Source organism: Culex pipiens, chromosome 3 (genome assembly GCF_016801865.2).
Source record: "Culex pipiens pallens isolate TS chromosome 3, TS_CPP_V2, whole genome shotgun sequence".
Lineage (NCBI taxonomy): Eukaryota > Metazoa > Arthropoda > Insecta > Diptera > Culicidae > Culex > Culex pipiens.
Window position 1 is genome coordinate 172,437,623 of NC_068939.1, and position 14,451 is coordinate 172,452,073.

At 33.9% G+C, this 14,451-nt stretch overlaps 1 protein-coding gene across 1 annotated transcript in view; it reads right to left on the minus strand.

Moving 5' to 3' along the window:
• LOC120423524 (relaxin receptor 2-like) overlaps positions 1–14,451 on the minus strand; it is a 92,921-nt gene that overhangs the window by 18,201 nt on the left and 60,269 nt on the right. Inside the window, exons 17-18 of the mRNA XM_039587374.2 lie at positions 3,555–3,667; positions 3,415–3,491 (exon numbers count right to left, since the gene is read on the minus strand). Of these exons, the coding sequence (XP_039443308.1) occupies positions 3,415–3,491; positions 3,555–3,667 (190 nt within the window). The remainder of the gene's footprint in view (positions 1–3,414; positions 3,492–3,554; positions 3,668–14,451) is intronic.

The following is a 14,451-nucleotide window of genomic DNA, read 5'->3' on the forward strand; positions in this document are numbered from 1 at the left end:
TTCAAAAACTTTTACCTTCCATTTTTTTTTGTTTTCCTTGGTCAACTTATTATAATCAATCACTGGTTATGAATCTCATTTTTATCTTTTCTGTTAATACCAAATTTGATAAAATTTTACATTACTTTAGGATTCTTAATTCACGTGCATGGGTCGTCTTGAAGCTTTAACCTGATTTTGATTCAAGTTTTAATTTAAAATGTGGTTATTTTTAGGAAATGATGTAGTAATTTTTCAAGTTTTTCTTCAGATCTTAATTTTTGTATTTTTAATTTTGGATGAAAATTGTTATTATCCATACAAAAAAAAGGCAAGCAAAAATTAAAAAATCAGATCCTTTGATGGAATTTGTTGATCAATTTGTTGTTTTCGGAAAAAGCTGTAGATATGGATGAGGACTACTACGACGAAAAAAGGTGGCATAGATTTTTTTCGCTGATTTTTAAAATCACTATTTGTCACAAACAGGGATGGAATAATCGCAAAAAAATCAATTGAATGAAAAAGATGTACCGCCGAATAATCAAAATGATGATTTTTTTAGATTCCTTTTACCGATCTTTCGTGCGCGAGAGAGGAGATCCATGCTCCCTTCGGATTTTTTCTCTTGTTGAATGTCCAATGATTTTCTTTTGATGATGATTATTCCATCGCTGGTCACAAAGAATTGATTAAAAAAAAAACATTTTAAATGTAATTTTTTCAGAAAACTCCAGAATAGGCAAAACATCATTGACAAAGCTACGATTTTTTTCAAAAAAAGTGTTTTTTCATAAAAATTGATAAAAAATAAAAAAAAAAATATTGTTTCCTTTTGTCAAATCAAATTTGAATCAAAAAATACTTTAGTGATTTTTTTATAATATAAACCGTTTTCAAGTGGCATGTATTCTTACGATTTTTTTAAAGTCACAGTTTTCTATTTTATACAATAATTTTTTTGAAAATAATATATTTTAAGGCCTCTGATTGTTTTTACATTTTGCTCTTTTTAACTATGTTGTTATGGTTGTTGATATATGGCCATGCAAGAAAAAAATGAAATTTTCTCATTGTTGCCAAATAAGTCTTTGTTTTTTGATCACCAATATCTCGGAAACCTAAAAAATTAAGCATTCGCTAAATTTTGATTTTTTTTTCAGATAATTTTGAAATGAAGACTAATAATTCCTTAACCATCATTATTTAAGGCTGTAAATTATTGAAAAAAACCCGCATTTTTTTGAATGTTTAAAAATGGAAGAGGTCGTACCGCCCCTCCGCCACGAGATATAAAAAAATGGAGCTCGGATTCGTGATCAGGGACAAAAGTTATCACTAAGGACAAAGTTTTACGCAAATTGAAGAGGGGTCGGGACAACTGCTGTGTGTGTTGGCGAAGAATCATTTCAAAAAGGCAAAATATTTACTATTGCACCCCCAGATAATAAAATACTCAAAACTAGAGAAATGAATTCAATAGTAAAACCTTCTGATTGAGCAATAACACCACATAAAATCACTTTTCATAAAATACAAATGAATAACTATTTATGAAACTCAATTTAGAAAATGCGGATGAACTTTGTGATATTACAATTCAGAAACTTAGTAATAACAAATATAGAGCAATTCCAGCTCAAATCAGGAATTTTTCTGGTACTTTTGTACCCGACCCTCTCCGATTTCAATGAAACTTTTTAGACATGTTATCCTAGGCCTATATAAGTCATTTTTGTGTATATGGAGCCAGTTGCACTCGATAATAACATTTGAGAAGGGTGTAAGGGTTTTAAATATTTTTGTATTTTGTAAATTAAATATTGCTGTATCTCGAAACCGTTGCATCGTATCAAAAAGTGGTCAAGGACAAACTTGTAGGAAATTTGACGGGCTTTCCGAAAAAAATACACTGAAAGAAAAATACACGCCATTTCTATGAGATTTTTTGATTTTTAAGTTTAAAAGTGAAATTTTAAGGTGATGTCACGATTTTTTTTCGTTCAAAATTTTTGTGGAAATAGCCTTAGATGTATCAAAAAGACTCACGAAAAATGCAGGATGGTATATCTCTCCTAAAAAAATACAAAAATCATTTACTAAACCTGTTTTTTTGAAAAGTGGTCTAAACGTCAAAATTTTCAAAAACCCATAGTGGGAATCGATTCCCCAGACAATTTTACATAAAAGTCTCCATATTGACCATTGTCCTATGTCCAATCCTTGGGAAGATACAGCGATTTTAAAAATAAAAATGTTGAAAAAATGGGTTTTTTGGTGGTTTTTGGCAATTTCTATATGACAGACTTGTTTTTTCAGTCTCGAAAATATTTTTACCGGAAAGCTCGTCCGATTTCCCATAAGTTTGCCTTTGACAGCTTTTCAATTTGACTCTTTCTAATATTTACGTAAGCTCATTTACTATCCAGGTTTCTACCACACTGAAAAAAATATACTATTTTTAGTTAAGAGCAATGTAATTATGCTTATATCTGTAAGCCCATACATCCAATTCAAATGCTGTCCAAGGCAAACTTATGGGAAATCGGACGAGCTTTCCGGTAAAAATATTTTCGAGACTGAAAAAACAAGTCTGTCATATAGAAATTGCCAAAAACCACCAAAAAACCCATTTTTTCAACATTTTTATTTTTAAAACCGCTGTATCTTCCCAAGGATTGGACATAGGACAATGGTCAATATGGAGACTTTTATGTAAAATTGTCTGAGGAATCGATTCCCACTATCGGTTTTTGAAAATTTTGACGTTTAGACCACTTTTCAAAAAAACAGGTTTAGTAAATGATTTTTGTATTTTTTTAGGAGAGATATACCATCCTGCATTTTTCGTGAGTCTTTTTGATACATCTAAGGCTATTTCCACAAAAATTTTGAGCGAAAAAAAATCGTGACATCACCTTAAAATTTCACTTTTAAACTTAAAAATCAAAAAATCTCATAGAAATTGCGTGTATTTTTTTTTCAGTGTATTTTTTTCGGAAAGCCCGTCAAATTTCCTACAAGTTTGTCCTTGACCACTTTTTGATACGATGCAACGGTTTCGAGATACAGCAATATTTAATTTACAAAATACAAAAATATTTAAAACCCTTACACCCTTCTCAAATGTCATTATCGAGTGCAATTGGCTCCATATACACAAAAATGGCTTATATAGGCCTAGGATAACATTAAAAATGAGTTATTTAACGATAAAATCGAAAATTGAAATTGATGACCAATTTAATATGTAATTTTAATGTTTCCTCAATTCTTCAAATTGAAATTTATTTATTGTAAACCTTGATATCTGATCCGAACTCAATCTTAAACTCGAATATGGATAAAAATCTCCAAAACTGCTCGAACCACCCCACCGAAGACTCAACCCCTCGCTTTATCTCAACCACTTTATCCCAACCCGAGACACCTTACCTCGAGTCAATCGCCGAGTCATATCCATTCATATCCAAGGTGGCGCCACACGGTAGCGAGTAGAAGAACCGCGTCAGCTAAAAGCAAAGGGAGAAGTTGAATGCAACAATGTTGGATAGCGAACTGCTCGACGGACTCACCTGTTGCTTGAACTGTGCCGTCGTCAGCGTGTACAGCACGGGATTGAGGGCCGAGTTGACCGGAAGGACCATAACGGCTAGCCACGCGTACAGCGAGGGTGAGATTCGGACACCTGTGGGGGTGTTTTTTAAATTGAATTAATTGTTTGAAATTGGTTGGATCTTGAGCAAGAGATTTTTAATATGAATTTTTAATTCTTTTACCGGTGATGAATGACACAATAATTCAAAGTGTTTGTTTAATTATATGGCTTAAATTAAAAGTTTCAGTTAAAATTTTAATTTGACTTCATTTGTAAAGTAGATTTGGTCAGTACATTTTTCTTCCGGACTATAAAAACTGGGTAGTTTTGGTTATGTTTTGCCTAAACGAGGCTCGATTAGAGCACTTTGGTACCGCACAATTTGGGCATAGCCCGCGGAAGTGGTTCAAAAAAAGCCCTACTGCCGGGGTCATAAATCTAACGGTATAACGAACATTACATACATTACAGATGCAACCGATTTTTGCTCGTTTCGCAAATTGCCCCCCGAACCAGCTGGGCCTTTGGTTTGGGAACTCTATTTGGTTAAAAGGACAAAGTCAACACAGAGCGATGGAACATCGCTGTCTAGGAGCTTTGCAGACGAACGGCAAATGTTTCAAAAAGCAAACAACACACAAATTTTGGGTCAAAAGTGCACAAAAAAAAAGACGTGTTGAATTTCTACCAGTTGAATTACACAACGGAGCGTAGAAATGAGTTTCAACTTTTTGACTGTGCATTACGAGAACGTGCTTTGCCAAATTTAGTACTGTCGAAGGGCTGCTAAGGGCATTACCATGATTTGAGGCTCAATGTCGTGCCATGGAGCTAATGCACTGAAGAGCAGAAGAACAGTGTTTGTCTTTTTTTAAGTGTATCAGTTGGTAACAAAAACCCGGAGGATATTTAAACTGGGTTTCAATGTATTTATTTATTGTTACGATATTAAAATCAGCTTTACACTTTCGAAAACTTATTAAAACTTATGCTTAGAAAAAAAGAAAATTAAATATTTCATTTTTAAAAACTTTCCAGGGAGCTTCCCCGCGACTAAAATAGAAGATAATAAAATTTTGGCAGCTATCCCCACAAAAATGGTAAGCAAATATTCGAAAACCTGTATCTTGGGAAGCAAAGTTAAGCAAAGGTACAGGTTACAGGTAACCCTCTACAACCTAACCCCGCCTTTAGACGGGCTTCGATTGAAAAAATCGCCAAAAATCCATTTTTCAACAAATTTTTGATCTTCAAAAAGCATCGGAAAGAAGAACTCTTAAAATTTTAGACAATTTAAGGGTTGAAAGTTGAACTTGTTTTATGTGACTTTGCTAATGTTTTTAAAAATGTCATTTTTTTTAGGGTACAACTTTGGCTGTGTTTTTTACTAACATTTCCAATATAATAAGTAAAAAGAAGTATGCAGTAATTTTTGTAGTGTCCCAGACTATGCCTCTACGCATTTTCTATAATTTAAATGATAATGGTACCATTTTATTGCAGAAAATGTGAAAAACAAGCAAATAAATGAAAAAGTAATTTAAAAAAAATAAAAAATTAGATAGACAAAATGTAATGATAGGAGTTGGTAGAATAGGCCAAATACTACCAAAAACAAAGCTAAAATAAACAAGATAAATGGAAATCAAAATACTAAAAATGAAACAAGAAAAACATAAAACAAGAGAAGTTAAGTTTTTCGTAGAACAAAAGTTGTTCAAAATGACCTCCTGAACCAGAGAAAAATAAAAAATTTCGAAAAAAATGTGGGCAGTAGAGGATTAACACACAAAAATATATATACTCTAAAAAAATTGCCAATGTTGTTAATTATCTTTTTACCATTTAAAGTTGAATTCCCAAAATTCGTATTTTTAAGACCAAATAGGCACCTTTTGAAAAGCAAGTAAAAATATTGAATTTAAAACCGATGTTGCAATCCAAATTACTTAATATTCCAGTAGTAACTTTTTTTTTTGTGCCCAAATAGGGCTTTTGGGTTTGATATCACCTCGTCCGTCCTTGAGACTAACTTTTGTGATGTAAAACTTAATTTAGTTCTTAAATTTAGAGTAAAAGCCACTTGAAGTTTGATTTTTGAATTGGAGTATATTGTAGTTTGGAGTGTAGTATGTTCGTTTTTTTAAAAAGTATTCATTTACGACAAACTTAAGATAATTTAAAAAATTATAGAAATTTTTCAAATTATGTTAAGTTTTACATAGACCTTTAACATGAAAGAAGATTTTTGGTTATATTTCATATAGCTATGTTAATTTTACAAGTAACGATAAAAGGCATGCCAGAGAACCGTTTCTGATCAGTTTTTTGTATTTTCATATAAAAAAACAAGCTAACCCCGACAAACTTCGTCTTGTCATTTTTTCACTTCTTGACGTTTTTAGCCTCCAGTGATCAAAATTTGATTTTACGCAACTTTTCCCATACAACCTGCAGATCTTCCAGAATCGGTTCCGGAGTGGCCAAAGTTGTAACTCTTTAGCGTAAGAACCTTCCTTGGGCTTATACGAACCCAACGCAGCAAAGAGCGCTCCGATTCGACTTTCCGTTATCAACTGATGCGCGTTCGAACAAAACCGTCGAAATTTTTTATATATATAGATGAATTGTTAAGGTGACATGTTGCGATCAAAATTCTTCAAAATTAATTAAAAAATCGATTTTTAACTACGTTCAAATTGGCATTGTGCTCAGAAAAAAAGCCTCATCGATGTGTGTAGTAAAAAAAGCAATATAAACTAAAATTTAGGACCCATTTTAGATATTACAGTACAGACTCGATTATCCGAAGGCCTCGAACAATTTCACTTCGGATAATCGAACCACAAAAAAAATCGTTGTCTTATTTTTAATGGTCGAGCTTCAGTATGACCCAGATGGCGGACAAAATGGCGGTGATAACATATTAAAAAATGCATTTTTTAATATTAAAAAAATGCATTTTTTAATATTGAAAAATGCATTTTTTAATATTGACAAAAAGCATATTCAAATTTGACTAAAATGGGGTCGCAGAACTCGAATTGGATGTTGAAAGCATGAAAATAAAAAAAACGTGATTCGATTATCCGAAGTCGCATACAAAACCTTTAGATAATCGAACATCGGATAATCGAAACTTCGGATAATCGAAGCTTCGGATAATCGAGTCTGGACTGTATATATTTTTCACAAATTTTTATATTAAGCCCTTGCCTTTTTCATAACAACCATCAAGATTTTATGTAAAATCCTTGAAAATAGTAATAAAATAATAACTTAGTCAAATGAGACCATTTTATTCATTGTTAATTTTCATTTTCAAGGATAAATTTAAACACTTAGGATTTTTTTCAATAGGATTACGTATATGTGATACAACCCACTTAACCCACTCAGGCTTAAGCTACTACATACTGACATAAATTTATAATTTACAATAACAAATGTTCTTTTTATAAATTTTTCTAAAACCTGTGCAACAAAATTAAACATAATTTTATATTAAGAAATATCACTGGGTACCAAAAAAATAAAGAAGTTTTGAAGCATTGTTTTCTTCAGAAGAGTTGTTGCAGTTTTTAGTTTGGTTGAAAATTAGGCTGGTTCACGATAAAGGAAATTTTAAAATCCAACTTTTCAGGAGGATTTTTGCCCTTAAATCCAAGTTGACCTGTCAAAAAAATAAAAATGTTTGTTTTTTAGAGCTCTAAAAGTCCCCGAACATAACGTTCATTTAGAACTTAACTCTGAATAGCTACTTTAGGAAATAACTGATTTTTGAAGGTTTGCTTAGGTGCTTTCTCTAAATTTGGTCGTAGAAGGCGTAGATTGCGAGATAAAATTTTGATGTCTTCGACGAAGTTGCTTGGATTGACAAACTTTCTAAACAAAAAAAAACCACCACCCTACATTTTCAACCAAACCAAAATCTGTCCTTCCCCGTTTGCAACAACTCTTCTGAAGAAAATAAAGCTCCAAAACTTCACAATTTTCGGAAAATCCATTTCCTCTTAATTTTGCGATCCGAACCACATTCGCATTTGTATTTTTATGAATATTTTTTTCAAATTTGGCTTTCACTGCCGTTGCATCATTTTCCTATATTATTTTTTGACGTTTTGAACTTTTTACTCTAGTTTCAACAAAAACAATGGAGCACTTCCATTTGAGCAGTTTTTGCTTTTTCTGTAATGTATTCCGGTGCTCCATTGAAACAATTCAGATCCCAATTTAACATCTAATTTGATGACTCCATTTTTTGTCTCGGGATTTTCATTTAAAAATTATCTATTGAAACTGTAGAAGCAGAAAGCTTTATTTCATCTCTGAAAAAGTGTTTTGAATTAAATTATCTTTAATTAATTTTTTTTTCTAATAAATTACATTTTTTTGCATTTTATTTTGTCGGTTTCATGGCTCTTCATCTCTGTTGTTCTGAATTTGTTTTTTTTTTCTGAATCTCAAGCATTTGAAAATAGTTTTAAAGAAGATCAAATGAAAAAACATAACGAAATTCTTAGTATTCCACAGCAAATTTAAAACACCACGAATGATTCTGACACGCGGTTGGGTGCGAGTGTCTGGATATGAGCAGTGAGTGACAGACTGACAAATCGTGCGATGATGACGATGAGTCCGTCCAACTTTTCCGCGAGTTTTCCACCGCAAGCGCGCGCGTTATCCCGGAAGTGAGCCGTTACGCGGGTCGTCCCAGCAGAACCCCCGACGACGACAGGGAGTGACATGTTTATGGGGTGAATTAAATTGCAAATTTATTACCATAACTGATACCGCAAAGAGCTCTCGTATTGCTCCACTTCCGGGAACGTTGAAAAAGGCATCTGTTGAGCCTTAAGGGTGTGCAACACTTTAAGCTGCTTTAAATCTCGACGACCTTCAGAGCTGTACTAAATCGATGCAAAATCTTCGCAGACTGGCAGAGATTCAAAGGTTTCGCGGAGCCGAGGGTAGTGGCGGCCATAAAAGCTCACCGAAGCGGAAAAGGACCAACTGGGAAACGCGAATCTCCGTCGTCGTGGACCAAATGGAGTATGAATGGCCCAGCCGGAGTTTGAATTGGGAGCGAAAGCTCGCTGCTCTGCATTTTTATTGCCCGTGGAATCCGTCCAGCAGTTGGAATATATATTTGCATTTTGCCGCTTCAAAGTCGGCGCTGAAGCCAACCTTACTTACTTTCTGCGTTGGTTAGTTTATTTATGGAGTAATTATTTCATCTCAGTGGAGCTGTGAAGTGGCAAATGAAACCATTTCGAGGTTATTTTTTGTTTATGTGACATTTAAGCTGGTTCTAATGAACATCGTAAATAACTTTCATAAAGGCAGCCATCCAAATGTAGCAAAAGTTCGCTGAAATCGTAAGCTGATTATAGATGGCGAAAGTACTTAATTTAAAATATATCGTCCCACGTGCAGCCATAATCATATTGTTCAGTGCATTTGCAGAGACCAAATAATTTTGATATATCGGTTCGAAGAGCAAAAGCATTAGATATCATTACTGAGCTATTTTTAACCCTTTACAACCTAACCCCGCCTTTAGACGGGCTTCGATCTAAAAAATCACCAAAAATCAATTTTCCAACCGACTTTTGATCTTTAAAATGCATTGGAAAGAAGAACTCTTAAAATTTTAGAAAATTTCAGGGATGGAATTTTAACTTGTTTTATGTGACTTTGCCAATGTTTTTAAAAATGTCATTTTTTTAGAGGTCAACTTTGGCTGTGTTTTTTACTTACATTTCCTATATTTTCAGTAAAAAGAAGTATGCAGTAATTTTTGTAGTGCCCCAGACTATGCCTCTACGCTTTTTTTTGCAATTTAAATGATGATGGTGCCATTCTATAGGAACAAATATGAAAAACATGCAAAAAATTGAAAAAGTAACTGTAAAAACGTGAAAAAATTAGATAAGCAAAATGTAATTATATTAGGTGGTAGAATAGGCCAAATACTAACAAAAACAAACATAAACTGAACAAGATAAATGCAAATTAAAATACTAAAAATAAAACAAGAAAAACATAAAACAAGAGAAGTGAAGTTTTTCGTAGAACAAAAGTTGCTCAAAATGACCTCCTGAACACGGGAAAAATAAATATTTTCGAAAAAAAAATTTGGGCAGTAGAGGGTTAATAGATTCGATTTTTAAACAGGAGAGCAGTTCTCTAGGATTTCGGTCATTCGACTCAGTCGCCAACCAGCGACAATTTAAGACGTGTTTTGCTCGTGTTGTCATCTCGCGTGCTTGGAAGTTTTTGACGGATGGAGGTGGAGGAATCCTCCGAGGAGGAAGATTTCAGTCCCGTCCGCGGGAATCGGAAGCGGAAGAAGATCAGCGAGGTCACTGGACTCGTCATCGAAGCAGAAAAAGTTGAGAAGACCCTGCTCAACAGCAACAAATTCAGCGCGCTAACGGGCGACAAAAACAACAACAATGCCAGTGCAGCAGGAGGAGGAGACGCTCCGGCGGTTCCAGAACCCAGACAATCTGCCGGTAAACAAAAGCAACCACCTTTGGTGGTAACGAACTTGGGATTCGACAGATTTCTGGATGTAATGGCCCTGTGCGAAGTGAAACCGCAGTACAAGCTGACCCGGAGCGGAATAAAAGTGACGTGTTTTTCCGTGGAGGGATTTAACACCGTTCGAGAGCTGCTGCTTAAGTACAACGTGCAATTCTACACGCACGACCGACGAAGCGAACGTTCCCACCGGGTCGTTCTGCTAGGACTCCCAGAACTGGATGTGGAAATTATCAAGGATCGACTCAAGGAGGACCATAACCTTGATGTTTTGGATGTGAAGGCCATCAAGCGGAAGGAAAAGTCTACCGCGGGTGAAACCCCTTATATTGTCTTCTTTCCCAAGGGACACACGAACCTCAAGAAGCTGAGTGCAATTAAGAAAATGGGACCAGTCATCGTCCGATGGGAGGCCTACCGGAACAAGCAACCTAACGTGACCCAGTGCAGGAATTGCCTCCGCCTGGGACACGGAGCCAGGAACTGTTATCTCAAAAGCAGATGCAACAATTGTGGGCGATTCCACAAAACGGAACACTGTAAAGTCGAAGTAACTCAACCCAAAAAGTGTGCTAACTGCTCTGGATCGCACGAGGGTCTGGACCGTAGTTGCCCCAAACGTGCGCAGTTCATCCAGTCGAGGCAGCAGGCGTCCAAGCCGAAGCCACCAGCTTGGAATAAGGACAAACAGAGTCCGGTGGTACCGTCGTTCTCCGCGGCGGATTTCCCTCCGCTGCCGGTTCCGGTCCCGATCTCGGATAAGCTGAAGAAGACAGAACCACAATCCGCAGCTGATGCAGGAAGCAGTCGAGGAAACACTGGCCCTGGCGCCGGTGGCCAACCCAAGGCGATAGGAGAGGAGGTGCTTTACAGCACGGAGGAGCTGTGGAAGATGTTCATCGGGGAGCTGTGGAAGATGTTTTACGAGTTCACCGCGCGGCTGAGGAGTTGCAAGACCCGCTCGGACCAGGAAAGGGTGGTCGGCACCATGTCCCGCAAGTTCGGTGCGGATTAACTCCTGTGTGTATTTATTTATTTTTATGCATTTGATCCCCGGTCCTAACCAGGTCTCGGTACCGAAGAGGACCTAATAAAAATAAATTAGCGAATAAAAAAAAAAAAAAAAGATTTCGGTCATTCGATTTTTTTTGTATTTTTTAATCCGACTGAAACTTTTTTGGTGCCTTTGGTATGCCCAAAGAAGCCATTTTGCATCATTAGTTTGTCCATATAATTTTCCATACAAATTTGGCAGATGTCCATACAAAAATGATGTATGAAAATTCAAAAATCTGTATCTTTTGAAGGAATTTTTTGATCGATTTGGTGTCTTCGGCAAAGTTGTAAGTATGGATATGGACTACACTGGAAAAAAAATACACGGTAAAAAAATTTGGTGATTTTTTTATTTAAGTTTTTATCACTAAAACTTGATTTACAAAAAAACACTATTTTTTATTTTTTTTATTTTTTGATATGTTTTAGAGGACATAAAATGCCAACTTTTCAGAAATTTCCAGGTTGTGCAAAAAATCATTGACCGAGTTATGAATTTTTTAATCAGTACTGATTTTTTTGAAAAATCGAAATTTTGGTCGTAAAAATTTGTCAACTTCATTTTTCGATGTAAAATCAAATTTGCAATCAAAAAGTACTTTAGTGAAATTTTGATAAAGTGCACCGTTTTCAAGTTATAGCCATATTTAAGTGACTTTTTTGAAAAAAGTCGCAGTTTTTCATTTTTTTAAATTAGTGCACTTGTTTGCCCATTTTTGAAAAAAATATTTTTGAAAAGCTGAGAAAATTCTCTATATTTTGCTTTTTCGAACTTTGTTGATACGACCCTTAGTTGCTGAGAAATTGCCATGCAAAGGTTAAAAAACAGGAAAATTGATGTTTTCTAAGTCTCACCCAAACAACCCACCATTTTCTAATGTCGATATCTCAGCAACTAATGGTCCGATTTACAATGTTAAAATATAAAACATTCGTGAAATTTTCCGATCTTTTCGAAAAAAAAAAATTCAAAATTTTTAAATCAAGACAAACATATCAAAAGGGCGTAATATTGAATGTTTGGTCTTTTTGAAATGTTAGTCTTGATTTGAAAATTTTGAAAATATTTTTTTCGAAAAGATCGGAAAATTTCACAAATGTTTCATACATAAACATTGAAAATCGGACCATTAGTTGCTGAGATATTGACGATAGAAAATGGTGGGTTGTTTGGGTCAAGTTTGGGTGAGACTTAGAAAACATCAATTTTCCAAACCTTTGTATGGCAATTTCTCAGCAACTAAGGGTCGTATCAACAAAGTCCGAAAAAGCAAAATATAGAGAATTTTCTCAGCTTTTCAAAAATATTTTTTTCAAAAATGGGCAAACAAGTGCACTAATTTAAAAAATGAAAAACTGCGACTATTTTCAAAAAAGTCACTTAAATATGGCTATAACTTGAAAACGTTATCAAAATTTCACTTAAGTACTTTTTGATTGCAAATTTGATTTTACATCGAAAAATGAAAAAAATTTACGACCAAAATTTCGATTTTTTGAAAAAAACAGTATTGATTCAAAAATTCATAACTCGCTCAAAGATTTTTTGCACAACTTGGAAATTTCTGAAAAGTTGTCATTTGATGTCCTCTAAAACATATCAAAAAATAAAAAAAAAATAAAAAATAGTGTTTTTTTGTAAATCAAGTTTTAGTGATAAAAAGTTAAATAAAAAATCACCAAATTTTTTTTACCGTGTATTTTTTTTCCAGTGTACTCCATATCCATACCTACAACTTTGCCGAAGACACCAAATCGATCAAAAAATTCCTTCAAAAGATACAGATTTTTGAATTTGCATACATCATTTTTGTATGGACATCTGCCAAATTTGTATGGAAAATTATATGGACAAACTAATGATGCAAAATGGCTTCTTTGGGCATACCGAAGGCACCAACAAAGTTTCAGCAGGATTAAAAAATACAAAAATTAAAATTAAAGAAAAAAGACCGATTTCGTAGAGAATTGCTCAGGAACAAAATTTGTTTTACCGTTTTAGTCATTGCTCAATTTTTTTAATTTAATTTGAATCATCTAAGAAAGTTCACAGAAAAAAAATATCTTAATATTCATCAGGAAATGGTGATGAATTTTGTGTCAAAAAATATGTATTATTACATCAGGGATTGGTGAATTTTCATCTGTTTTTGTTGAATTTTCCACAAGTTCCCCTTTTTTTACACATTTTTTTAGTGAAATAATCAAAAAAAGAGGTAATATTCAACTAACCAAAATTTCAACCTTACAAAATCAAACTTTATCTTTTTGTGTTCTTAAGGAAAATATTTCAAAGAAACTTTGCTGTCATTCTCTGCCAACTCACTCTTCAAGGGTTACTTGAAAAAATTCACTTTTTTTTATTAAACATAATTTTTTTTACGGAAAAAGTTAAACTTGCCAGAAACAACTTAAAGTGAGTATTCCAGCTTTGCTTTCTAATTTTAAGCACATTTGTGATCGTTCAACATTATTTTGAATGTTGGTTAAATTATAGTATGACACAAAGAATGTTTCTTCTCAACAATTTTTTTTCAAAGATTTTTGAAATGAGGATTATTGGGATCTGTAATCAACAAAAAATAATTTTGCAAGCCGCTATAGCTTTCCATGGTTTCAATTTTAATTTTAATATTTTTTATATGCTACAAATATTATTTTTTCACAGTCTAATTTTGGACCTTTGAGCTCAATTATGACCCCAAAATGTCTTGCAAAATGCGCTAAGGTGATTTAAAAATTTGACGAAGAAGGGTTAACATATCGAGTTTCTGCCATATTTTGGGTTTCTATGAGTTTCTATTACACAGTAATAAAAAGTGTAAATTTGCAAGGTCTAATTTTGCCTTCCTTGATTTAGACTGAAAAAGTGACATTACACTAGAAAAGTGGTAACATTACACATTTTCAGAGATAACTTTACACATTTTTCTGACATTAAAAATGTACATCTTCTAGATGTAATATTACCATGATTTTTTCACAATCCAGACTCGATTATCCGAAGTTTCGATTATTCCAACTTTCGATTAACCATGTTCGATTATCACAATTTGGTTTCAAGTTTTTTTTTCTTACATTAAACATCAAATTCGATTTTTGCGACCACATTTTAGTCAAATTTTTACGGTGGATTGTCTATTAAATTACCATCAGCGCAATTAATTTTTGACCGCCACCGTCGATCAAAAAAATCTAAACCTCTTTTGATCTCTTTTTTTTTTATTCTCTAATCTGTTTTATTCTCTAATCTATTTTATTAGGTCGACATC